General features: G+C 48.0%; 2 protein-coding genes across 8 annotated transcripts; one reads left to right on the plus strand and one right to left on the minus strand.

The window, feature by feature from the left end:
• Positions 1-286: 286 nt before the first annotated feature.
• Positions 287-5,354, minus strand: LOC123723692 (origin recognition complex subunit 4). Of its 3 annotated transcripts, XM_045698227.1 has the most exons (14): positions 5,201-5,353; positions 4,918-4,986; positions 4,501-4,577; positions 3,755-3,845; positions 3,579-3,654; positions 3,377-3,462; positions 3,247-3,295; positions 2,996-3,147; positions 2,486-2,659; positions 2,263-2,349; positions 2,069-2,177; positions 1,849-1,944; positions 1,696-1,763; positions 287-667 (listed from the first exon to the last, which is right to left on the minus strand). In XM_045698227.1, exons 2-14 carry the CDS (start codon positions 4,972-4,974, stop codon positions 485-487), a joined length of 1,305 nt encoding a protein of 434 aa, XP_045554183.1. In that variant the 5' UTR covers positions 4,975-4,986; positions 5,201-5,353; the 3' UTR covers positions 287-484. The 3 variants fall into 3 exon arrangements, with proteins under 3 accessions (XP_045554183.1, XP_045554181.1, XP_045554182.1); XM_045698225.1 differs by having other exon boundaries at positions 3,247-3,462; positions 5,201-5,354; XM_045698226.1 differs by having other exon boundaries at positions 3,247-3,462; positions 5,120-5,299.
• Positions 5,355-6,449: 1,095 nt separating this feature from the next.
• Positions 6,450-26,253, plus strand: LOC106574757 (methyl-CpG-binding domain protein 5). 5 transcript variants are annotated; one of them, XM_045698230.1, is made up of 11 exons: positions 6,451-7,030; positions 7,759-7,833; positions 8,947-9,444; positions 9,655-9,757; positions 10,485-10,665; positions 11,101-13,593; positions 17,066-17,283; positions 17,526-18,872; positions 19,596-19,669; positions 21,658-21,733; positions 23,283-26,253. In XM_045698230.1, the coding sequence occupies exons 3-11, from the start codon at positions 9,323-9,325 to the stop codon at positions 23,352-23,354; spliced, it is 4,686 nt and encodes a 1,561-aa protein (XP_045554186.1). In that variant the 5' UTR covers positions 6,451-7,030; positions 7,759-7,833; positions 8,947-9,322; the 3' UTR covers positions 23,355-26,253. The 5 variants fall into 5 exon arrangements, 4 of the variants coding, with proteins under 4 accessions (XP_045554186.1, XP_045554187.1, XP_045554184.1 ...); XM_045698231.1 differs by lacking the exon at positions 7,759-7,833 and having other exon boundaries at positions 8,947-9,134; positions 9,319-9,444; XR_006759859.1 differs by lacking the exon at positions 7,759-7,833 and having other exon boundaries at positions 6,450-7,030; positions 19,096-19,669; positions 23,283-23,315.
• Positions 26,254-26,297: the final 44 nt, after the last annotated feature.

A 26,297-nucleotide genomic window follows, 5' to 3' on the forward strand; every position in this document is an offset into this window, starting at 1 on the left:
GTAAACACATTTAATGCAAAACCTTAAACTGACACACTACTGTTCAGGAGTATTACAATTTCTTATTTTCTGAGTGACATTGACAATTATGCATTCATCTTTGCATTAATTTCAGATGCCTGGTTGTTAAATATAGTACAGAGAAAGTGTATGCTATTCCCCCTGACAAAGCATAATGATTGCTCAATGCGAAGTTTTGTACCCTGTAATGTCAGTTCCAAAACAGACCACTAGATGGCAGCATTTAGCGTTGAATACTTTTAGGTTCCAAGAACTGGTACACTGATGACCAAAACAATTGCATGACTTTATTCAATAAGTACAGCCAAATATGTACATTTACACACAAGGAATGAACACATGGCAGAAACATTTGTCAGGTCATTCATTGTCTGTCCCTGAGGACAGGGTCCAGGCCACAGTCCCATATCTTTCATTGTTTTTTTCAAAACTCCCTGGACCCAATATAGAAGAATATGTACCTTTAACCAAAAGCAGACATGGCCCACTGTTTGACATCTGTGGGGCATTGTGGGTATTTCTGCAGGGCCTCCATGATCTGGCTGTGGTCCAGCATAAGTTTCACCAGCTGGTACTCCTTCTGGATCTTTGCTGTGGAGCTGTCCATAGACCTAATCAGCTCCAACTGCTGCAGGTGTTCAAACGCCTGGAACAGAGTGTTGTTGGGTTGAGTATCAAATAATACAATAGCCACATGTATGCCAAGACTGTATGTATTACAATAAACTTTAGTCAGGGGTATTACAGAGAAGGGACAACCAACGGCATTATGTACTGAACAAAAATAAACGCAACATCCAACAATTTTACTAAGTTACAATTCATGTAAGGAAATCAGGCAATTTAAATAAATAAATTAGGCCCTAATCTATGGATTTCACATGACTGGGCAGGGGCGCATCAATGGGTGGGCATAGGCACAGCCAATCCAAATGAGTTTTTCCCCACAAAAGGGCTTTATTAGAGACAGAAATAATCCTCTGTTTCATCAGCTATCTGGCTGGCTGGTCTCAGACGATCCCACAGGTTAAGAAGCCGGATGTGGAGGTCCTGGGCTGGTGTGGTTACACGTGGTCTGCGGTTGCGAGGCCGTACTGCAAAATTCTCAAAAATGCCGTTGGTGGTGGCTTATGGTAGAGAAATTAACATCCAATTCTCTGGCAACAGTACTGGTGGACATTCCTGCAGGCAGCATGCCAATTGCACACTCCCTCAAAACTTGAGACATCTGTGGCATTGTGTTGTGACAAAACTGCACATTTTAGAGTGGCCTTTTATTGTCCTCTGCAGAAGGTGCACCTGTGTAACGATCAAGCTGTTTAATCAGCTTGTTAAACTGCCACAGCTGTCAGGTGGATGGATTATCTTGGTAAAGGAGAAAGTTCACTAACAGGGATGTAAACACATCTGTGCACAAAATAACAGAAATAAGCTTTATGTACGTATGGAACAGTTCTGGGATCTTTTATTTCAGCTCATGAAACATGACAACACTACATGTTGCGTTTATATTTTTGTTCAGTATACATCAACATTCAGCACATATCCACCCTTCTTCATTGTGAAATAAACTGACCTTGAGAACGATCCACAAAAACATTATAGGATCTTTATGAAAAATACTATTGGAAGGGTCTGATGTCATTCTACTGAGACCATGTCATGCAGACCCACCTTTATGACGACTGGCTTGTCAAAGTTATGGATAGAATGGGATTTCCTCTGCAGGAATTTCTTGAACTCTGACAAAAATAAAATATCTATTAACACAAACGTATGTCATTCCCAACAATTACACACCAGCTCTTACTAACTGTTGATCCTTACCATTGTGAACCATCTGGAAGTTAAACGGCTCTCCTTCATAGATGTCATTCAAGTGTTTCATGGCAATTATCAGGCACAGTTCAAGAATGGACAGGCCTGGAAAGATCAACAAAGCAAAAAGCAGGCCAAATGATCAATGTTTTATCAAATGTTCATACATCCATCAAAGAAATCCTCTAATAATGACCTCTACCCCTAATGGCTTTAGGCTTTAAATTACCATGAAGAATGTTTGCTTTAGAGTCCACCATACAGACTCTACTGGCCTCCAGAAGATCAGTGGGCTTGATGGCAGGTTTAGATGCGCTCACACGGCTCAGAGCCAGCATCTGCAGAGGGGGGTCCACACACACAAAGCAACATTTAGAGGGGTTTTTCCACTCTTTGCTTTATACTACAGATACAAACTCCTACCAGTAACAAGTGCAGGAAACGGAAGTCTTTGCTGGAGTTATAATGTCTTTGTAAGACGTCCACCACTAGTTGGTCTTCACATAGCGTCTGAAAGAGAGTCAGGAGGCATCGTGAGTAAGAAGAAAAATGCCTTTCAGATAAAGCCCACTACAGCACATCACAAATCTAGTACTGTTACATTTTTTTTTTTAAATTATAGTTTGCAGTCCTGGACTGGCCTCACCTTGATGCCGTCATTCCACTCGTCATGGAACTTGGTGTCGGGGAAGTCTTGTGGCAGGCTGAGCTGTGAGCGGACGTTGTCCAGGTACTGTATGAAGCTCAGGGAGCTGAGCAGGTGGATCTGTCTGTGGCTGAACCTGGACTTGACCCTCTTCTCTAGCAGCTCCAGGACATCCTGCAGCAAGCAGAGATGAAACCAGTTGTGATCACCAGAGAAGAGAATAAGGTAGAGTAAAGTCACAGGAGACTGCTGAGGGGAGGACGGCTCATAATGCCTGGAATGGAGTAAACAGAATGGTATCACACACACATACAAACCATGTGTTCGATACCATTCAATTTATTCTGTTCCAGCCATTACTTAGAGCCCGTCCTCCCCAATTAAAGAACCACCTGTGAGTAGAGTAGAATATAATTCGATTGAAACCTATCCTTTTGAAACTAAAACTAGTTAATCACTGGAGAGGTCTAAAAGCTAGATAGTACACAACTGAGGTAGAAGAGACCCTACCAGTCTGCAGGTGAGGCCGATCACAGCGATGGGAGCCTGGGCAGACTGGGAGACATCCAGGAGGTTGTAGAGCAGAGTCTGGTTCTTATGGTGGGCAAACAGGTCAAACTCATCCAGAATGAAGAGGACAGGCCGACTGCTGCTACGATCACCTGGGACAAAGACAACAGTACACTGTAGAGACATACTGTCAGCATAAAGAGGGCGGATTCTTCAAAATTATAGTGAGGGCAATGTGCAGAAATTATTACCTTTCTTTAACGCCTCAAGAAGGAAGGCCAGGTTTTCTGCAAAACTACCCTGAAAATAACAATAAAATAAAGAGCAAGCTATAAATTGCAAAGGGACAAAACATACAGCATAACTTCTGTAAACACTTACAAACACTTTGTCTCCAACAACATTCTCCAGATTGAGCTGGCGTGTGATTTCTTTGAGCGCTATTCTATCATCAGTCTGTAAAAGACCTAGAGAGACAGAGAAGAAGAAGAGTTGGGGAGAGAATTAAAAGACAATGCAGAAACAGAGGATCAACAGACACAGAAACAAACATAAAAACAATCACAGACATCCTACTACCAACCATTCAGGTGGACAGGTAACACATTCTTATTGATATCCTTCACCTCCAGCAACTCTCTCAAGATACAGTTCAGGAGCTGGAGAAAACAGAAGTCAACATGCATGACGACGACAATAGGAGTTGGCTATACAGCACAAACAGATCTGGGACACGGCTATCCTTGTAGCATTCCATACCATTGTTTTCCCAGATCCCCTGGGTCCAACAATGAGTACAGAATTACTCTCTCCATGGACAGCTGTCCTCCTCAGCAGCTCCAGCAGGTGTCTGGAACATTAACACAAGGACCGTTACCCACAATGCCCCACTCTCTGCAGCTCAGCATACAACCTGGCCAATTGCCACGTTCAAAACAACTGGGAACTCTCCGACTTCAGTGCGTTCAAAACAACTGGGAACTCTCCAACTTCAGTGCGTTCAAAACAAATGGGAACTTGGGGAAAAAATGAGCTCCGACTGGGAAAAATCTATTTAAACGGTTATCCAACTCGGGAACTCAGGCCTCTTTCTAGAGCTCCGACCTCGTATTTCTCAGAGTTCCCAGTTGTTTTGAACGCGGCCGGTGGCTACCAAGGTGTAACATGGGTAACACTAGACAGCATAGACACACAGAAACAGACATGACAGGTGTAGGTGGGGCTGGAGCCAAATAATAAACAACAGCTGGGTCCTTGTGAAATTGAAAATCTGAACAGTTAAGCTTATTATGCTGAGACTTTCAGCCCCCAACAAAATGCACATTGCCATGACACATGACCTGTGGAGTACCCCTCATAAAACACACTTGTCATGTGTTATGGCAAATAGACCCAACTCATACCATTACCCTTACATTAATCAATCTTCTAAAGTAGTCAGTGAGTGTCACATTTGTAAATGAATAAAACCTTAGTTAGCAGGTCAGCACCACCAAGGTACCCACTTGTGTTGTGATTCCATTCCCACTGGCTTTTCAGGAAGTCTCTGATGACAGAATCTCTCCCTCAATATCATCTGAACCTGAAAAAGAAATCCATACTAAAAAGGGTTATTATTAAGTATTTGAGAGTAATGTTGTCCATGGGACATCATATCTTAATGTGTTATCTGGGTAAGGTTTATTTGATTTTTGTTTTTTTTAACCTTTGTTTAACTAGGCAAGTCAGTTAAGAACAAATTCTTATTTTCAATGACGGCCTAGGAACAGTGGGTTAACTGCCTTGTTCAGGGGCAGAACGACAGATTTGTACCTTGTCAGCTCGGGGATTCGATCTAGCAAGGTCACCACAACCAACTAATGTATTGATCCTTTACGTTACCTGCTCAATGTAAACATTCAATAAAACAAACGAATACAAACCTGAGAAATACATTCGCCGACTGGCATGTGTGTTTCTTTCACTTTTCGTTTACTCATGGTGGCAACAATCTAGAATGGACAAAACACAAGAGAGACTTGAGCTAAAGCTAACTACAGTAGCTAGCTAGCGAGCAAGCAACATGGCATGCAGTGCAAACGAAGCGATATATTTCTCTATTAGAGGAACTAGCTGCTGACTCGCCTTATAAAAATAAAAGTCTAAGATGAAACATATGACTGAGTGATATTTACAAGTTCGGTGACGTTAATAATAATTCTTTACTTTTTTCCCGATGACAGTGGTCTAAGCGCGAAATTGTAATCTTTGCAAAGACATTTCTCACTTAACAATCACAACTCCAACCCACTTCCGGGTCACCTAATTATTGGACCTACAATAGGAGGCTATATCACTGCACAAAACAATCTACACACATTTAAATGAATAATTCCAGTATGTAAGATTCCCTGCATCTAATTAATATAAAATGTACTTAATCAAAGAGGGGATGTTCTCTTCCAACAGTGATTATCCCACCACCGCCACCAAGTTAGCACTTGGGAATGCATTATGAATGGTCCGGACCTTTTGGTAGCCAGAAGTAGTAGTATGCTCATGGAAGCTTTACTTATTCTATGCCAGGTCAGACACATATGTGTTGAGCCTTTTATCAGTGGTGGAATAAGTACCCAATTGTCATACTAGAGTAAAAATGAAGATACCTTCATAGAAAATGACTCAAGTAAAAGTGAAAGTCACCCAGTAAAATACTACTTGAGTAAAAGTCTAAAAATATTTGGTTTTAAATATACTTAAGTATCAAAAGTGAAAGTATAAAGAATTTCAAATAGCTTCTATTAGGTAATCCAAACGGCACAAATGTTATTTTATTTTTTATTTACGGATAGCCAAGGGCATGCTACAACATTCAGACAGTTTACAAACGAAGCATTTGTGTTTAGTGAGTCAGCCGGATTGGGGGCAGTAGGGATGACCAGGGATGTTCTCTTGATAAGTGTGTGAATTTGACAATTTTCCTGTCCTGTTAAGCATTCAAAATGTAACAAGTACTTTTGGGTGTCAGGGAAAATGTATGGAGTAAAAATTACATTATTTTCTTTAGGAATATAGTGGAGTAAAAGTTGTCAAAAATATCAATAGTATAGTACAGATACCCCCCAAAAAGTGTTTTACTTAAGTACTTTACACCACTGCCTTTTATTGAATCAGCAGAAGTGAAACGTGACAGATTTGTAATTTAATTTGAATTCATATCTGGATAGACACTTTTCTGTTGGGTTTCATAATTGTGTAACACCATGTGTTTCTTGATTTTGCTCTTTGCTCTTGTCCTGTCAGACACATCTCCACCACTGTGCTCTCGGAAAATACTAAATGGAATCCTTGGGACATCCCAATTCTGACGTCACCCCTTTAAAGTTTCAATCTAAAAGGAAAAAGGCAAAGGCAAAAAAGGCAAAGAAAAAAGGCACGAAAGGAAAAGAAAAAAGGAAAAGGCAAAAAAGGCAAAGAAAAAAGGCAAAGGCAAAAAGAGGCAATGAAAAATAGGCAAAGGCAAAAAAAGGCAAGGTTTAGAGTTTAGGGTAAGGACGTCCCAAGGATTCCGAATTGCGCTAACGCTGTGTTCTCCAGCTCTCTCCTCATCTCTCTGAGGCGCAGGAGCAGTAAAGCACTCCATCTTTATCCCAAGCCTAGGGAGAACCAGCCGAGACATTTGATGGGTAGGCTTTTTATTTTTATTTTTAAAGGGCCAGAAGGAAATTGGAGGGAGTTGAAATTTACTATTTCAGCCACCATGGACTTTCAAGGAATCATTTGATACTCGGAAAGATGGAAAAACGTTTTTTTAGGCTATAAGATTGGAATCTCAAAAGCTCCTGTCTTTGCAAAGCAACCCTCTGCTCAGCTATTCTTTCACTGGCCTGTCTCTGCCTCGTCCCTAGCTGGAGACGTTTCACATAGGAAAATACGCTCAACGCTCCCCAGTTACGATAAAAACTTCGACATTTCAATTCGGGGTATACTTTTTTCGTACAGTGGAATATCGATAAAGGCATGTTAATGTTTTGGAGTTTGTGTTAGATTACACAGGTATGTTTATTTACAATTCCTTTTCGGTTAACGTTAGCTACTTATTAGCATTCTGCTAGTTAGCTAGCTTAGCTAAGTTGGTTACCTAGCCTGCCATCGAAAGATCATGTTTTGCTAGCTGTCTACTAGCTAACGTTAGATAGCTAGTTACTATCGATGGGCTAAATAAGGACCGCTAGTGGTTGTTTTTCTTAAAACAACCGTCTTATATTGACTTTGTAACGTTAGACCGAAGAGTTAGGTAACTGTTAGTGAGCTAATATCAGGTGACTAGATATCACCCACCAACCAGTAAACATGTTGATTCTTTGTAGCTAACGTTAGCTAGCTAGGTTAAGTAACGTTGGATATCAGCTGATTTGCTAGTTTGGTAACTAGCTATGTAGATAGTTGGCTACCTTGCCAACTGAACTATGTCACTGTCTAGCTAACGTTAGCTAGCTAGGTAAAGTAACGTTGGATATCAGCTGTTATGCTAGTTTAGTAGCTAGCTATGTAGGTAAGGTAGCCAACTATGACACTATCTAGCTAACGTTAGCTAGATAAAAACTCTATGTCCCCCAAAGGTAGCTAACGTTATCTGGGTAGCTAGCTAACTTGTAATAATTTATAGTAGCTAGACCTTTTTGATTCTGCAGACGAAAAGGAGTGCTTTATGTACAGTAACGTTATGCTATGTGATGCATTGATCGAGCCATTTCCACAAGCCATTTGATTTGTCATTTCAGATTTCTATGGTGCAATAGCTTGCCATCACAGATCGTGCCAATTATTAACAATAGCCTAGTTTCGCAGCTGTACAGGTGTGTGTCTGTTTCTTCCTCATCTTCGTGTGGTTGTCAGTTTAATAAGAGTTAGTGAGCTACCTGCTGTCATTTCTCAAAATATATTGTGGAAATGCAGCACCTGACTCACAGAGAGCTGTGCAATGCCATTATGCCTGCTGTCATAAATGGGTCGTTGCTTTTCTGCAACCCAAAATGGGCCCAGTCTGATGTGTCAGCCCCATGACATTCCAGAGGTTCAGCCAGTAGATCTTTCACCAAATGAAATCCTCACACAGGAGATTTGTCATAGATGTATTAGCCCTGTAACACCTCCGTATTCATATTCAGTGTTTTTGGCATGACGATTTCCATAAAGACGATTAGGTATTCTTTGACAGTGGATAGGGGTTTTACATAATCAACTATCATAAGTAGCCCTGGCTTGTGCGAGTGGAGCAGCTCATCTCCTGTTTCTGTATTGTGAGGCAGCTTGATGTACAAGTACACCTCCTGGACAGGACGCTAGTCTATAGCAGGGCCTTACGCTCAATCTCCTTAATGCTGAGTGCCAAGCAGAGATGCATCGGGTCGCTATCATAGCTACATCATATAATACAGATCCTTCTCTCTTCCCATCTGCTTGTTGTGACCCTGGGCACCTCTCCACCCGTCTGCCCATACCTTGACTCCAGATAGAACCTGATGCTTGTGTTGCCTCTTTAGCTCTCCCCCTCCCTCCATTCCTACACAGGGACAGTTATGAGTCAGCACACAAGGGCTTGGATTAGTAGCCTGTGACAGTACAGCACTGAGCCTTCTGACAGACAAGGCCAACGCATGGCCACACAATAATAGTAAGATCCTTGGTCTTTAGAAAATACATTTACACCCCCGGAGTGCCACTCCTATATCTTTGACAGAACTTGTCTGCAAGGAATTATTCAGTGGATCAAACTGATGTTAAATCTGCACCATTAGATAATGGTGGGTAGGTCAGGTAGGTCTGAATTGGACATAACATGAATGTAGGCTACAACCACTGCACATACACAAACCTTTCAGTTTGTTGTTGCAGGTAGTTTTGTGTAAATGTCTATTGATGTCATACAACAATGTTTTCTAATACTTTTCTTTATTTTTCCCAATCAGGAACCATGGGAATCCCTCAAATAACCTGCCCCAGAAGGAATACCTAGCATGTCTTCATGAGCCACTCCTGGTTCCAGCTGTTGCCCCAGTCTCTCTGAATCTGATTCAGTGTCTATGGCTCTGAATGACCGAGACAAATATGGAAATCTCGTTGGTGTTCAGTAGTAAAACTATGAAGGGTCTCAAAGGTTAGAATTCACAGTGAGCTTGCCTCACATCACACTGACCCCAGCCCATACTTCATCCAACTTTGAGAGTGAAATTGTAGTGCACTGCAAAGTCCTCTTTATTGGAAGACAAAGATGCCATGTACTCTGAAGTCTCTGGTTGATGTGTGATATGCTCTAAGGTGTTGTGTACTAAACCAACTAGAACAATGAATGGAGGAAAGGACTGTAAGGGAGGGGTCTCAGAGGGGGTGGGGCATACAGCCCCTGTCCAGGTCCCTATTGGCTGGCATCGCAAGGTGGATCCAACTAATGGAGTCCTCTACATCAGGTAAGACCCATTGCAGTGCTCTGTTTTTTGTAATGATGCTGTTTGGTTTGTAACCTACAGTCTTGGTGGCTAGTATCATCTATCCAACCTGTGTGTTTCTTTCAGAGAGGTTGGGATAAAGCAACAGATACATTTCCTTATGAGACACTCATGTATATTGGACGATAAATGTTTTTGTTCTAAGCATTTGTTTTGGTTTGTAACCTCCAGTCCCAGTGGCTCGGTGCTGTCCTGTCTAGACCAGGTGAAGAGCTACCTGCTCACAGACGGGACCTGTAAGTGTGGCCTGGAGTGCCCACTCATCCTCCCAAAGGTACGTTAACTAACCATCTTGGTTGTCCTGTCTGTCTAAGCCTTTAGCTAACCTACATTGACTCTCTGAATGCGTAGCTGCCAAAGAAACACCACACAAAGCTTGAAGGGATACTTGGGGATTTTGTCAACAAGGCCCTTTATCTACTTCCCCAGAGTCAGCATGCTAGCAGAGTTAGCAATTGCGCTAGTAAGCAACTTCATTCAAACCGCACGCAGAGAAATAAAACTGGTATCCACAAGTTTATCAGACTCTGGGGAAGTATCAGGCCTCATTTCCAATATCCCGAAGTATCCCTTTTAAGGGTAGAGATGAAGGTTTACTCCTGAGTGATGCAATGAACAGTTTTGTTAAACCCAGGTATTCAATTAAACTGAGGTTGTTTCCCCTCATATAGCAGGTTATATTTAAAAAAAACATCATATAGTAGGCTATATTTTCTGCTGCATACAGTCTTAATTTCTACTTTTTTTGTGTGTTGCGTTATATTGAAACGGAGACGGGCAGGGAACTGCGTTCATATTCAAGGCAGGGGCCAATATGTATTCATATGCAAATGTGATGTAGTCTTCTGGAGACGCAGGAGGCTTGGAGGAGGATATGACCTGACAAGTAGCGGACGTTCCATTTTCTACTGATGTTTACTTTATGTACTTCCTTGTGGATAAACGCCACTCCTTTCACCAAAACCGGCCAGGTAACAGAGAGCTGACTCTCCTTTCCTCAGGTGTTTAACTTTGATCCGGGGGCTGCCGTTAAACAGAGGACGGCAGACGACGTGAGGGCAGATGAAGACGTCACCAAGCTGTGTATCCATAAGAGAAAGCTGCTGGCTGTGGCCACTCTACACAAAACTATGGCGCTACCACACCCTGCTCTGACTCTTACCAGTCCTGGTGGAGGTACAAGTAAGTATCCTAGTGACTGTGTATCACTACTGTTTTGGTTGTTTTCCAATGATACATTTCTCACAGATTTCAGACTGTTTCATGGGTGATATAGAACAAGGTCAGAAAAAAAGGTGGACCTTTTGAAATTGGCTTCACAGTGGCATTATACACTTTCAATGTTTTAAAGCTGGAAAACGGTGAAACTGCTACGTCTCTTTGCGGTATTACAAAAACAAAGATGATGCTTCAAACAACAAACACTGTTTTATTTCACTCTGACATTGCATGAGCGATAGAACAATCAAGTCTTTTTTTTCTCTCCACAGTGGTGCATCCCCTCTGTTCTGTTTCATCAACAAAAACAACAACAGATGTCCTAAGGCAAACAGTGGTGCTGTTTCCTCTATTGCAGATTTCAGCTTTAACACTAATTTCACTTATCTTCCCCCTCAGGTTCAACATCAATGGTCCCGTCACATTCCACGAATCCCCGAGCAATACGGAATAAATCTCACCAGTCACTGCTACCCAACTCTGTGGTTCCGAACTGCAAGAACCCTTTCAAAATGATGATGGCGGCTGCAGCAGGTCACCGGCACTTTCCCCAAGAGCTAGGAGGTCCACCCCAGCAGCTGGAGCTTTACCCTGGTTATCCCAACAGACAGCAGAGACTGAGCAGTGAGCCTGGGCCCAGGTCTTCGTACTGCTCTGGCTATGGTAGCATGCTGAGTCCAGGGGGCCCCGGCTCCCAGCTCTATGGGCCCAGGGACGGGTCACCACTCTCCCCTAGCCTCAGGTCTGATCCTCTGGGGAGCCCAGATGGGTTTAGAAACAACCCCTGTGGCTTCCCTGGAGCCACCAGCTCCAGCCCCATCCACGGGGCCAACAGAACGCCTCTCTCCCCACCAGGGATGCTCCTCCACGGTTCTCCGGCTGGGGCCCAGACGTCCTGCGCTATGGCAGGAAGGACTAGCACGCCCCTCTCCCCTACTGCCACTGCCAAAAGCCCAGTCATGATGAAGAAGCCTGTGTGTAACTTCCCCAGATCCCCCAGTATGGATATATCCATACGAGCACCGTTTCACCACAATACACAGCCCGGCGCCCCACACCCTGGTCCCCCGTCTGCCATACCTCCCTCCTGCACCCTCCAGAAAAAGCAGATGACCTCTGAAAAGGACCCGTTAGGCATCCTAGACCCCATCCCCAGCAAGCCTAGCATCAGTATCAGCCAGACCAACTCCAAAACAAACTCCAACTTCCAACCTAGTGTCCACTCCTCTCAGGTAGCAATGATGAATGTAAACATGAACAACCACCCTCCTCCCGCCATCGTCCCCTTGCCAAGCAACCTCCCTCTCCCCACTGTCAAACCCGGCCCAGTGGGCCACAGCCACGGAGGCCACATGCAGAGGACTCAACAGCAGACCTCCATAACCACCTCCATGTCCCCCTCTCCCGTCACCTCCCCAGTCCACATGTCAGGCCCTGTCCTGGGCAGCAGGATGGAGGCCTCTCCCCAGCGCTCCCGCTCCTCGTCCACTTCCTCGGACCACGGGAGCTTTGCCATGCCCTCAGGCCCCAGTCAGGGTCCGTGTTGCGGGATGAAAGTTCCTCCTCGCTCCCCCCGGCCCACCATGCCCATTAACATGCCCTCCAGCCCCTCCTCTGCCAAGTCTGACTCACACCCACTCCACCAGTACAAAGACCTACCCAGTCAGCTGCTGGTTGAGATCAGTAACCAGAACACTATCAACACCCAGCACAACAACCCCGGCATGTACCCCCCTGCCACCTCCTCTGGTCCCTCCATCGCTGCTCCTCACCAGGCCCAGAACCAGAAGGGCCAGAACCACCCAGGTCTGTTAGGGATGCCCCTGAACCAGATCGTGAACCAGCAGAATGCTGCTTCCTTCCCCGCCAGCAGTCTACTGTCAGCAGCAGCCAAAGCACAGCTAGCAAATCAAAACAAACATGGTGACAACAGCAGTGAGACTGGCAGTAGAGGTGGAGGCCCAGGTAGGGTTGATGGTAATGGTGGTAGTAGTGGAGTTGGGCATCCCAGTGGCCCTCTCAGTGGCAAAGAGGGGCCCAGTAGCAGCACTTTAAACCCCATGCTTCCCCCTAACTCCACCATGCCCTCCATTGCGGAAGCAGCAGCAGCAGGCGGCCAGAGCGGTCGGGCTGCCCTCCGGGACAAGCTCATGGCCCAGCAGAGAGACAGAGGAGACCCCCTGCTCCGTAAGCGCAAGCAGCAGCCGCCAGGCCCACCACCGCCCAACAACCCCCTCAACCACCACGACCACATGGTCTTTAACATGCTCAACAAGCCTCCTAACATGGGTGGAGGTCCAGGTCCCAGGCCACCACCACCAAGCTCAGCAGAACAGCTGAGGAAAGTGGCCCGGCTTGGGGGCCTACCGACCAACACCTCCATGGCCCAGCTGCTTCAGTCCATGAGCAACCACAACAACCACCATAACCAGCACCAAGGCCCTGTAGGCCCCCCAGGACCTGGTCAGATGCACTACAGCGATGTGGCTGGGCTCATGCCTCCTGGAGCCTCCCAGCAGCAGAACCTACTGGCCCAACAGAGGATGCTAGGCCAAGGGGAGGGTCAAGGTATGTACTGCCGGAGTATGGACTCTGGAGGCCGTCATTCTCACAGCCCTCGGTTCCCAGGGTTGATGAACCAGATCCAGGCCAATTCGTTGGTGAACTGTGGCCCTTTGGGGCCTGGTGGACAAGTGGGCCTTGGCCCAGGGAACATGCCCCTGAGCCACCATCCTAACACTAACCCACCACCACTGTCCCACCCAAGTCAACATCCACATCAGCAGCAGCAGCAGCACAGCCACCTTCACGCTGCGCTGGGACGGACTAGTATGTCAGGAATGACTCTCGGCAACAATGATGGGAGTTGTGGTCCAACCATCTCTGAGCCAGGTGAGCCACTGAGAGAAACACACACTTTGTTCGATGATTGTGCTTTGCTCTGTGATGGTGTGTGAGTTTGGTAAATCGACCTGGCCTTTGAGTTGAACGACAGTCTTTAGTCTCTCAGAGAGTGTACGTTGAGAGGCTGGCCCTCGTGTTTGTATAATCATTCAGGCTTCTCTCTTTATTAGCATGCTAGTTGCAGTGCTCAGCTCAGTGGCAGAATAACATGAAAACAGATCTTTTTTCTCCCTCCTTTTTAAGAAACGAGCTCTTGACCAGATATAGTGAAGAGCTGGTGTGAGCTGGCTGGTAGCTATAGTAACGCTGGCTTCTGAATGGAGGCCTGGGTGAAGCCTTTGGAGAAGGGTTGTATTCCTTCATTAGCCCTAGTATGTGTCTGCTCTGATATAGGCCTGAATAGATCATTTTTTCCTTTGGCCCACTGTGTTGCACATGGCTGTAGTTGGCCTACTGTTGTGTGAACACTATAGCAGGAAACAATGCTAAAGACTATAAGATATGGCATATGTTTCTCAGGAAACCTAGTGGCTATCTTTCATCTCTTTGTGGACTGCTAGCCTATCTCCCTAGATGGGTTCATTCCAACCAAGCACTTCTCTTCCCCTACCTCATGCCCAGACAGCTCCCCCTCCCCAGCCACCACCATCCAAGCATCCAGCATTGCCTCTGACCCCATCCCCCTGCCTAGGCCATTAAATCACATCCCTTCCTCCACCCCCAGTCTTCTCCCAGGCTGCAACCTCTGAAATAAGCCACGGCTCAGACAGCACCACCAATCACACCGTTCCCATAGCAACCTCCCCGGCAACCATCACCACTATATCGTAGCAGTGCAGCCACACTGGCTGAGTGCTGGAGAGGCTAGTGGGAGGGAGAGGCAGAGGCTAGTGGGAGGGAGAGGCAGAGGCTAGTGGGAGGGAGAGGCAGAGGCTAGTGGGAGGGAGAGGCAGAGGCTAGTGGGAGGGAGAGGCAGAGGCTAGTGGGAGGGAGAGGCAGAGGCTAGTGGGAGGGAGAGGCAGAGGCTAGTGGGAGGGAGAGGCTAGTGGGAGGCAGAGGCTAGTGGGAGGCAGAGGCTAGTGGGAGGCAGAGGCTAGTGGGAGGCAGAGGCTAGTGGGAGGGAGAGGCTAGTGAGTGAGCTGGGGAGGCGTTAGGAAGGGGAGGGGAAGATGATGAGTAGAGGCGAGGCAGAGGCGAGGGAGAGGAGCTCGACTAGTGAGAGGGGGAGAGGAAGAGCTAGATTAGTGGGAGGGGAGGCACTGGAGAGGGGCGGCGAGTGGGAGGGGAGGCTAGTGGGGGGAGGAGAGGAGCTAGTGAGAAGAGGAGCTTGGGAGGCGAGTGAGAGGGGAGGCGAGTGAGAGGGGAGGCGAGTGGGGGGTGGAGAGGAGCTGGGGAGGCGCTAGGGAGGGGAGGCTAGTGAGAGGGAGGAGAGGCAGAGGCAAGGCTGAGGCTAGTGAGAGGAGGAGAGGAGCTACACTAGTGAGAGGGGGAGAGGAGCTACACTAGTGAGAGGGGGAGAGGAGCTACACTAGTGAGAGGGGGAGAGGAGCTAGACTGGTGTGAGGGGGAGAGGAGCTAGACTGGTGTGAGGGGGAGAGGAGCTAGACTGGTGTGAGGGGGAGAGGAGCTAGACTGGTGTGAGGGGGAGAGGAGCTAGACTGGTGTGAGGGGGAGAGGAGCTAGACTGGTGTGAGGGGGAGAGGAGCTAGACTGGTGTGAGGGGGAGAGGAGCTAGACTGGTGTGAGGGGGAGAGGAGCTAGACTGGTGTGAGGGGGAGAGGAGCTAGACTGGTGTGAGGGGGAGAGGAGCTAGACTGGTGGGAGGAGAGGAGGAGCTAGACTGGTGGGAGGAGAGGAGGAGCTAGACTGGTGGGGGGAGAGGAGGAGCTAGACTGGTGGGGGGAGAGGAGGAGCTAGACTGGTGGGAGGAGAGGAGGAGCTAGACTGGTGGGAGGAGAGGAGGAGCTAGACTGGTGGGAGGAGAGGAGGAGCTAGACTGGTGGGAGGAGAGGAGGAGCTAGACTGGTGGGAGGAGAGGAGGAGCTAGACTGGTGGGAGGAGAGGAGAGGAGCTGGAGAGGAGGGGAGCTAGTGATGAGAGGAGGGGAGCTAGGCTGGTGAGAGGAGGGGAGCTAGTGGTGGGAGGAGAGGAGGGGAGCTAGTGAGAGGAGAGGAGCTAGTGAGGAGAGGAGCTAGTGAGGAGAGGAGCTAGTGAGGAGAGGAGCTAGTGAGGAGAGGAGCTAGTGAGGAGAGGAGCTAGTGAGGAGAGGAGGGGAGCTAGTGAGGGGAGGAGGGGAGCTAGTGAGGGGAGGAGGGGAGCTAGTGAGGAGAGGAGCTAGTGAGGGGAGGAGGGGAGCTAGTGAGGAGAGGAGGGGAGCTAGTGAGGGGAGGAGCTAGTGAGGAGAGGAGGAGGGGAGCTAGTGAGAGGAGGAGGGGAGCTAGTGAGGGGAGGAGGGGAGCTAGTGAGGGGAGGAGCTAGTGAGGAGAGGAGGGGAGCTACTGAGGAGAGGAGCTAGTGAGGGGAGGAGGGGAGCTAGTGAGGGGAGGAGGGGAGCTAGTGAGGGGAGGAGGGGAGCTAGTGAGGAGAGGAGGGGAGCTAGTGAGGGGAGGAGGGGAGCTAGTGAGGAGGGGAGCTAGTGAGGAGAGGAGGGGAGCTAGTGAGGGGAGGAGGGGAGCTAGTGAGGGGAGGAGGGGAGCTAGTGAGGAGAGGAGGAGAGCTAGTGAGGGGAGGAGGGGAGCTAGTGAGGAGAGGAGGGGAGCTAGTGAGGGGAGGAGGGGAGCTAGTGAGGGGAGGAGGGGAGCTAGTGAGGAGAGGAGGGGAGCTAGTGAGGAGAGGAGGGGAGCTAGTGAGGGGAGGAGGGGAGCTAGTGAGGGGAGGAGGGGAGCTAGTGAGGGGAGGAGGGGAGCTAGTGAGGGGAGGAGGGGAGCTAGTGAGGAGAGGAGGGGAGCTAGTGAGGGGAGGAGGGGAGCTAGTGAGGGGAGGAGGGGAGCTAGTGAGGGGAGGAGGGGAGCTAGTGAGGGGAGGAGGGGAGCTAGTGAGGAGAGGAGGGGAGCTAGTGAGGGGAGGAGGGGAGCTAGTGAGGGGAGGAGGGGAGCTAGTGAGGAGAGGAGGGGAGCTAGTGAGGAGAGGAGGGGAGCTAGTGAGGGGAGGAGGGGAGCTAGTGAGGAGAGGAGGGGAGCTAGTGAGGGGAGAAGGGGAGCTAGTGAGGGGAGGAGGGGAGCTACTAGTGAGAGGAGGAGAAAATAGACCTGTGACGAGTGGAGCACAGTACTACAGCCTAAGCCATCGGGCTCTTCAGTTTATGCGTTCAATTACAAGAATTTCCATCTTCCCACTCTTCTTCCATCATTTTGTTCAGAATTGATTTACCCCTCTGACCTGTCTTCTCCAGGCAGTTAAGGTGTGGAATTTCCCTGATTTGAAAATAACAATGAACAGTACTATTCTTCCACCCCAACAGGAGACCCATCTAACCTAGTAAACTGCAGCATGGCCAGCCTCCAGCCCCACGTCATCAACAGCTCCAGCAGTGGTGGTGGTACCCAGGTGTTCCAGCAGCATCATGCCCAGCAGCAGGGCCTCCCTCCTGGCTACCAGGGCTCACAGCAACCTGGCTTCCCTGAAAACAACAACTCCTCCAACTCCCACCCTATGGCCTGCCTGTTCCAGAACTTCCAGGTTAGTCTGTCTATTTGAAGGGTGTGTTCAGTGAAGTGAAACTCTCTGAACGTTGCAGATAGAAATAGATGAATAGAGATGACAAGAATATCTGATTCACTCTTGACTACGGGTGGACGATCTACATGATACATTCCGTCCTCCTCAAAAGGCCCAGTAGTTGTGGATTCTCTGACATGCTAGGAGTGATAATGACACCTTCAACTTTTGTCTCAATGAACTTTGCGTCTGTGTTGTTTCAGGGGTGTTTGCCAGACAACAGCATTTCAGTCCCTCACTCACAGATGATCTCTCAGTCTGGGATGACATCACTTCCTGAGTCTCAGGGGATGGTGTCACACACCCAGTTTGGTTTCAGCCAACGGGAGATGCAGCAGACGCAGGGAGAGGGGCTTCCCCCAGGGATGCACGGCTCTGATAGGCTACCCAGCGGAGGGGTGGAGTCTGTAGACGCCATCTACAGGGCTGTGGTGGATGCTGCCAGTAAAGGACTGCATGTAGTCATCACCACCACGGATAGTGGCACTACCCAGTCCAGCCCTGTACCCTCACTCAGCACCATGACTGCCTTCACTAACTCCGTAGGGGAGCCGCTCAGCCTCAACCATAACCTCCCTCACAGCCATGCTGCAGTCAGCCATAGTGGCCACCGGGTAGCGCACCAGGAGGGGGAGCAGACACCGACCCTGAGCCAACAGCCCAGACCCAGGCAGGTCAGAGCAGGACGGCCCCGGAAGAACTCTGGTCAGGGGAAGAGTACTGTTAGCATCCCCGAGGGTCAGGGAGCTCTTCCAGAGGCCTCCCACCAGGACTACTTCAGATCCCCAGGCCATGGCACCCCCAGGGGGCAGTGGGAAGGCGAGACTGTGTACCCTGGAAGTCTGGACAGAGGTCACACGGCGTGGGGCGGTGAGGAGTTCCTAGAGTGCTCCACTCATGTCCGCAGCAGCCCCTGTATGGAGAGACCTGGGAATCTAGCTCCTGCACCCCCCTGTCCAGCCGACAGCGCCCCCCACGAAGGTCACCACCACTCTCTCCCCGTCCCCTCAGACAAGGCCTTCCTGGAGGATGGATTCAACCGCTTCAACAACTGCAACCAGACGGCCGTGAACATCGTTAACTACAAAGAGAGGTTGGATCAGACTGTGGAGAGATGCGCCCATATGAACGGAGGTGGCGTCGGACCCCCCCAGGTCCAGTTCTCTCTACGGGGGTACGGTGTGTCTGACCCCCTCGGCCCCCCCAGACAGGGGGACCTAACCGGGGACGACCAGTCTCCCAGCTCCTCCACCAGCCTGGAGGGTCCGTTGGTTAAAGAGTACGTGGGCCACTACAACGGTCACTTCAACGGAGGCTGTGCCCCCAGCCCGTCTGACACCAAGTCCCTGAGCAGCGAGGAGGACCTGAGGCAGCCGGACAGCCCCTCGTCAGAGATGCTCCACTATAGACCCAGGACGTTTAACATGGGGGATCTGGTCTGGGGACAGGGCTTTAAAGGGTTCCCATCCTGGCCTGGTAAACTGTCAGGGGAGGAGGTGGGCCACAACCATCACCACCATGGCAGCCTGCAGCTCAGAGAGGACAGCAAGGTGAGATGTCTTCGGAGAGAGGTGAAAGAAAAATGCACACCCACAAATCTAGTTCTTTCACTATTGACTTTACTTTGTACCTTTTCAGATGAAAGTAACTGTCAGCGATCACCACTTCTGAGCTCTTTAGACAGCTACTGATGGTCATGTTGATGGGACCTAGTCTGGCTTTTGGTCCTATTCTTAGACCCAACATAATGTCTGGCATCTGTTATTACCCCAGGTGGAGCCAGAGAAGCTGAAAACACTGTCTGACATCTGTTATTACCCCAGGTGGAGCCAGAGAAGCTGAAAACACTGTCTGACATCTGTTATTACCCCAGGTGGAGCCAGAGAAGCTGAAAACACTGTCTGACATCTGTTATTACCCCAGGTGGAGCCAGAGAAGCTGAAAACACTGTCTGGCATCTGTTATTACCCCAGGTGGAGCCAGAGAAGCTGAAAACACTGTCTGACATCTGTTATTACCCCAGGTGGAGCCAGAGAAGCTGAAAACACTGTCTGACATCTGTTATTACCCCAGGTGGAGCCAGAGAAGCTGAAAACACTGTCTGACATCTGTTATTACCCCAGGTGGAGCCAGAGAAGCTGAAAACACTGTCTGACATCTGTTATTACCCCAGGTGGAGCCAGAGAAGCTGAAAACACTGTCTGACATCTGTTATTACCCCAGGTGGAGCCAGAGAAGCTGAAAACACTGTCTGACATCTGTTATTACCCCAGGTGGAGCCAGAGAAGCTGAAAACACTAACACATGACCTAGAGGCCCTCGACAGAGCGACCAAGAGGAACAGAAAGTAAGTTATATTGCTGTAGGATGGATGGTACTGTACATGTTGTGATTATTTATATCAGTGTGGATGTAGAACCAGTTTCTCCTGTGTTTTAAAAAGGTGAACGGATGTGTTTTATTTGCTCTATTTTAAGAGTGGAATTCCATTCTAGAATGTTGATGGGTCGGGTTAGTTCCATCCTGGCTGGCTAGTTCCATCCTGGCTGGCTGCTCTGTGTTGAGGAGAGGTTAATACTACTGAATCGCCTGTCTGTACTCTCTGTCTCACTCTGAGCCCTGGTCAAAAGTAATGCACTGAATAGGGTGTTTTTGGGACTGCCGCTTCCCTGGTGCTGCCCTGGCTGGGTAGTCTTTACCCCCTGGTGCTGCCCTGGCTGGCTAGTCATTACCCCCTGGTGCTGCCCTGGCTGGCTAGTCATTACCGCCTGATGCTGCCCTGGCTGGCTAGTCATTACCGCCTGATGCTGCCCTGGCTGGCTAGTCATTACCGCCTGATCCTGCCCTGGCTGGCTTGTCATTACCGCCTGATGCTGCCCTGGCTGGCTAGTCATTACCCCCTGATGCTGCCCTGGCTGGCTAGTCATTACCCCCTGATGCTGCCCTGGCTGGCTAGTCATTACCCCCTGATGCTGCCCTGGTGCTGCCCTGGCTGGCTAGTCTTTACCCCCTGGTGCTGCCCTGGCTGGCTAGTCATTACCCCCTGATGCTGCCCTGGCTGGCTAGTCATTACCCCCTGGATGCCCTGGCTGGCTATTCATTACCCCCTGATGATTCCCTGGCTGGCTTGTCATTACCCGCTGATGCTGCCCTGGCTGGCTCGTCATTACCCGCTGATGCTGCCCTGGCTGGCTCGTCATTACCCCCTGGTGCTGCCCTGGCTGGCTAGTCATTACCCCCTGGTGCTGCCCTGGCTGGCTAGTCATTACCCCCTGGTGCTGCCCTGGCTGGCTAGTCATTACCCCCTGGTGCTGCCCTGGCTGGCTAGTCATTACCCCTTGATGCTGCCCTGGCTGGCTCGTCATTACCCCTTGATGCTGCCCTGGCTGGCTTGTCATTACCCGCTGATGCTGCCCTGGCTGGCTAGTCATTACCCCCTGATGCTGCCCTGGTGCTGCCCTGGCTGGCTCGTCATTATGCCCTGGTGCTGCCCTGGCTGGCTAGTCATTACCCCCTGGATGCCCTGGCTGGCTAGTCGTTACCCCCTGATGCTGCCCTGGCTGGCTCGTCATTACCCCCTGGTGCTGCCCTGGCTGGCTCGTCATTACCCCCTGAAGCTGCCCTGGCTGGCTCGTCATTACCCCCTGGTGCTTCCCTGGCTGGCTCGTCATTATGCCCTGGTGCTTCCCTGGCTGGCTTGTCATTACCCCCTGGTGCTTCCCTGGCTGGCTCGTCATTACCCCCTGATGATGCCCTGGTGCTGCCCTGGCTGGCTCGTCATTACCCCCTGGTGCTGCCCTGGCTGGCTCGTCATTACCCCCTGAAGCTGCCCTGGCTGGCTCGTCATTACCCCCTGGTGCTTCCCTGGCTGGCTCGTCATTACCCCCTGATGATGCCCTGGTGCTGCCCTGGCTGGCTCGTCATTACCCCCTGGTGCTGCCCTGGCTGGCTCGTCATTACCCCCTGAAGCTGCCCTGGCTGGCTCGTCATTACCCCCTGATGATGAAAAACCTCCTCCACTACACCTGCTCTCTCTCTCTCTCTCTCTCTCTCTCTCACACACACACACACACACACACACACACACACACACACAGCGCTTACCTCACCTTAGCTCTTCTCCCTCAATGTTCGTTAAAATGTACCTGGACCACAGTCAGTCTCATTGCTTTCAGCTCATGTTATAATTGCATACTTTATCCTTCCTTAGCAGGAGGCAGAGTTGAACAAATCTATTCATATTTTTGTCCAAAGCTAAAAAGAAAATGCTTAGTGTTTACTTGTGGACTTATTGATGTTTCTGAAACATGATTTTGTTTTCATTGTTCCCAACAGAGCTGGGAAGTTGAATAATCATTTAGAAGCTGCTATACATGAGGCCATGAGTGAGCTGGACAAGATGTCAGGGACTGTAAGTATACAAGTACCATCTAGAAAGATTACAACACCATGCTCTCCCAGATGGCCTCTCCTCTGTCTCCCTCCTTCTCTCTCCCTCTGCCCCTCTACCTCTCCCCTCCTTCTCTCTCCCTCTGCCCCTCTACCTCTCCCCTCCTTCTCTCTCCCTCTGCCCCTCTACCTCTCCCCTCCTTCTCTCTCCCTCTGCCCCTCTACCTCTCCCCTCCTTCTCTCTCCCTCTGCCCCTCTACCTCTCCCCTCCTTCTCTCTCCCTCTGCCCCTCTACCTCTCTCCCTCTGCCCCTCTACCTCTCCCCTCCTTCTCTCTCCCTCTGCCCCTCTACCTCTCCCCTCCTTCTCTCTCCCTCTGCCCCTCTACCTCTCCCCTCCTTCTCTCTCCCTCTGCCCCTCTACCTCTCCCCTCCTTCTCTCTCCCTCTGCCCCTCTACCTCTCCCCTCCTTCTCTCTCCCTCTGCCCCTCTACCTCTCCCCCCCTTCTCTCTCCCTCTGCCCCTCTACCTCTCCCCTCCTTCTCTCTCCCTCTGCCCCTCTACCTCTCCCCTCCTTCTCTCTCCCTCTGCCCCTCTACCTCTCTCCCTCTGCCCCTCTACCTCTCCCCTCCTCCTCTCTCCCTCTGCCCCTCTACCTCTCTCCCTCTGCCCCTCTACCTCTCCCCTCCTTCTCTCTCCCTCTGCCCCTCTACCTCTCCCCCCCTTCTCTCTCCTTCTGCCCCTCTACCTCTCCCCCCCTTCTCTCTCCCTCTGCCCCTCTACCTCTCCCCTCCTCTCTCCCTTTGCCCCTCCTGTCTCTCTCTACTACCTCTCTCCCTCCCTCCCTCTCTAGACTGTCCCCCAGGGTAAGCTGAGCAGAGCTAAGACTACAGCCACTGTTGATCAAAGGGCTGTCTCTGTGTCAGCTGGGAGACACACACACACACACACACACACACACACACACACCCCCCCAGTCAGAGGATTACATAAACAAGCTGCAACAACCCCTCAACCAGCACCACATTTCAATTTGAAAAGGATTCACTGTGCTGTTAATGCATCTTTCTGCCTTTCCTCTGAATTCAGACAGGCTAAATATGAAACCAGACACTGTGAGTGGAAAAGAGGACAGTTTAGTCAGATTAGGATGTCTGTGGAGTTCTGTTTGAACTCAGGTGCTATTAAACACTGTAGAATGTACGCTACTAGCCGCACAAGCCAACAGAGACTGGGTTGTTTGTTGGTATTAATACGTCTTCTATTGTCTTCTCTGTCCTCAGGTAAGGGTTAAAAGTTAGGGTTCGGGTTAAGGTTAAATGTTATTTAAATGTTAGGGTTACATTTAAGCAATAAGGCCCGAGGGGGTGTGGTATGTGGCCAGTATACCCCGGTTACCCCGGTTACAAACTGGTTACCAACGTAATTAGAGCAGTAAAAAGAAATGTCATACCCGTGGTATACGGTCTGATTATATCACGACTGTCGGCCAATCAGCATTCAGGGCTGGAACCACCCAGTTAAATTAGAGCCCTGGTTATGCATTAATGTATTGTGTCTTCTCTGTCCTCAGGTTCATCAGATCCCTTCCAGAGACAGACAGGTGAAGCTGCCCAAACCCAAGAGGAGAAAGATCTCCAGATAACATTGAATGTGTTTGGTCAGCTAATGACAGTCCAGTATCTAGCCAGTACCCAGCCTTGGAACAACGGTTCAGACCGCCCCGCCACGACCTTTGAACTCCAACCAGGTGCTACAATATGGATAGTAGTGGTACATTATCGTCCCACGACCTCCCTAGCTGACTGACATTGAAAGTACTGGAAAAGCCAAACAAAAATATTACAGTTTTGAATTTCAACTGTAAAAAACGACGGTTGTAATTTGTCTACAGCTAGCTGAATGAGAACTATTTTTTTTCTAGAATAACATTAAAAAAACTGATAAATAGAAGAAAAATACTACATTTTAAAGAAAATAGACAGTCCAAATATTTCTGATACATTTTCAATAGGTATATAGGTAATACGGAAGATTTCATGAACATTAAGAAACGTATGTAAATATTGTACAATGGTAATGTACAACATACTTAATAATGCACATTTGAACTTGTATTGTACAAAGCAGCAGAAGAAGTGCACCAATGTCTTGGTTTTTATTCAATACATACACAGTCATTATGACTGTATGCAAGGGACAAATAAAGACAAGATACAGCCTAAAGCTTTTATATGGTTATGTTATAGACATGCTGTTTATTGTATTGAAAAGCAGGGTCTGTATTCAGAAAGCATTCGAGGAGTAGGAGTGCTGATCTAGGAGCAGTTTAACTTTTTATATTATAATGAATAAGATTACATATACAGAGGGGGGCCTGCTACTAGAGCATCACTGGCAGTAGGATCAGCTGATCTTGGATCAGGTCCCCCCCTTGTCCAGATCATCTTATTCATTAGGATCTAAAAAGGGCTAGACTGATCCTAGTTCAGCACTCCCAACTCTGAGACGCTTTATGAATACAGACCCAGGAGAAACAGGCATTACTTCAACACCACTAAGTGTTTGTTCATTTATGTGTTTTAAAAACAGAGTGAACTTTACCAGCTGAAAGGCTTTCTGTTTCTAGGGTACCATAGAAAAAGGATGATTGGAATGAAGCATCCTTCTAATTCCAGGATCTCACCCTACTAAAACCACAGACTAAGTTGTCAAATACCAGTCAGCTGTTTTTGCGCAATTTAATTTTCTTTTGATGTGACTTATTTTTCTTAATATCATTTTCAAATAGTGTCATCATTTTATCAGCTATAGCTTTAGATCGCGTAACCAACCTTGAAAAGCATAGATGCAGTATATTATTATGACGTAAGAGTGGATTGTGAAAATAACACTAACTGCCTGAGGTAAAATGGTGGAAAAGAGTTCATCCTACAATTTAGGGGCCTTATGTGTAGTTTATTTGTTCTAAATTATTTATGTACAGTATTTCATATTTATTTGAAGCTTTACAATATTCTAGATGGCAATAATACAACCGAGAGTTAAAAACTCAAAGCCTTACGTGTTTATTTTACACAGGAATAGCCTATATGCTGTATTCAGTTTAGCCATTAACCTGACTGTTTTCCAGTTTGATTTAAAACGTGTTCTTTTTGGATCCCTTGACGTTGTGTACTACTGTGTTTTTCCCTTCTGCTAGCTATTTCTTCTGTAGTGTTTGTTACAGTAGATCATGTCGACATGTCCTGAAGAGGTCATTGACTGCCTCCTTCCAGAAAGTTTAGGTTGCATATCTCCACAGTCTCTGGGGACCATGCTTAGGTCTGAAAAGGCTTCACTATATATTTCGACAGCATGCTGTCTTTAAAAAATAAATTAATCTCAATCAACTTTTAACGACCTAAATGATTCATTAAAATCAGTGCAGATAGTACAATAATAGTTTAAAGGATAGAAGAAACGTTTAAAATGGATAATATGCAGTATGTTATCTTAGTATGGAAAGAAGTGATAATTTGGCCCTTCAGGCTGAGCCCTGTCAGGGCTGTCGTAGAGTTGTTTACATTGGTGGAGAAATCACTACTGAATAGAATTTCAATAGAAGTTTGTTAATTGGAGACTGTCCACACATATAGAACTGCTTCACTACGTTTTGTGCTGATGCAATTTGGATGATTTTTATGGCCCCATTGAAAACAGACTTGTTATATTCACTACAGTGTGTTGTGTGCAATACAAATAAGTTACATCATAAATCATTAAATCAACTTCAGAACGTCAATCTTTAAAATAAAAATGAAAAACTGTGTAACCGTTCATGTTACAAACCATGTCTAGATGGATCAACTGTAATTCACTCCAGACAGAAGTATTTCACTCTCCTTCTAGAAAAGTATTCATGCTTTTAATGAAGCTTTTCACAAATACTCTTGAGAGCAGTCAAGAGAACACGTGAACTATTTGGGGTAAAGTTCATTCTGCCCTTGTGCAATGACCTAGAGACCCAGTCAGTCTCATGTTCAAACCCCATGTTGTATAATGTCTTTTCACTTTTACCTTTCTGTTGTCGCTCAAATGGTCAGTGCAGCCCAATTTCTTCACACGTGTGTATTTTATTTTTGGAGCTATCTCTGTGTGTGTGTGTGTGTGTGTGTGTGTGTGTGCGCTGTTTTTCTTACCCTTGCTTGCTCTTTGAATCTTTATTTCTGTGTTATTAACATGTTGCTGTTGTCAGTGTTGGTTTTTCCACATGTAACTAAGTTTTCTCACGTGTGTGTGTGTATGTGTGTACTTTACAAAAGTAGACTACTTTGTAAAGTATGTTGTGCACTTGATGTCATTTGTTGCATTGTGGGTGCTAGGACAAATAGTGTGAAGTTCCATATTTTCTCATTGTTTGGCATTTTCTATTATTTCATGTAAGCAGCCGTTTTTTATTTTGTAAATATTGTAAACATTACAGGTCATAAAGTGATGTAACATTTGAACAATGTTGCACAGATGTTTAAGATATTAAAAACTGGTCACTCCTACTTGAATTATTTGGCATTTAAGTGCACCCTTCTTATTGAAATTTTATGTACTG

Source organism: Salmo salar, chromosome ssa16 (genome assembly GCF_905237065.1).
Source record: "Salmo salar chromosome ssa16, Ssal_v3.1, whole genome shotgun sequence".
NCBI classification, from domain to species: domain Eukaryota; kingdom Metazoa; phylum Chordata; class Actinopteri; order Salmoniformes; family Salmonidae; genus Salmo; species Salmo salar.

What these genes read in the sequence shown, in the direction of transcription:
- LOC123723692 (XM_045698225.1), bottom strand. Translation starts at nt 4,974, where the DNA reads ATGAGTAAACGAAAAGTGAAAGAAACACACATGCCAGTCGGCGAATGT. An exon ending in GTTACCTGTCCACCTGAATG is followed by an intron (nt 3,463 to 3,578) that starts GTTGGTAGTAGG and finishes CTGTCTCTCTAG; the next exon opens with GTCTTTTACAGACTGATGAT. An exon ending in GTTTCCTGCACTTGTTACTG is followed by an intron (nt 2,178 to 2,262) that starts GTAGGAGTTTGT and finishes CCCCCTCTGCAG; the next exon opens with ATGCTGGCTCTGAGCCGTGT.
- LOC106574757 (XM_045698230.1), top strand. Translation starts at nt 9,323, where the DNA reads ATGAATGGAGGAAAGGACTGTAAGGGAGGGGTCTCAGAGGGGGTGGGG. An exon ending in TCCAACCATCTCTGAGCCAG is followed by an intron (nt 13,594 to 17,065) that starts GTGAGCCACTGA and finishes CCACCCCAACAG; the next exon opens with GAGACCCATCTAACCTAGTA. An exon ending in GCCTGTTCCAGAACTTCCAG is followed by an intron (nt 17,284 to 17,525) that starts GTTAGTCTGTCT and finishes GTGTTGTTTCAG; the next exon opens with GGGTGTTTGCCAGACAACAG.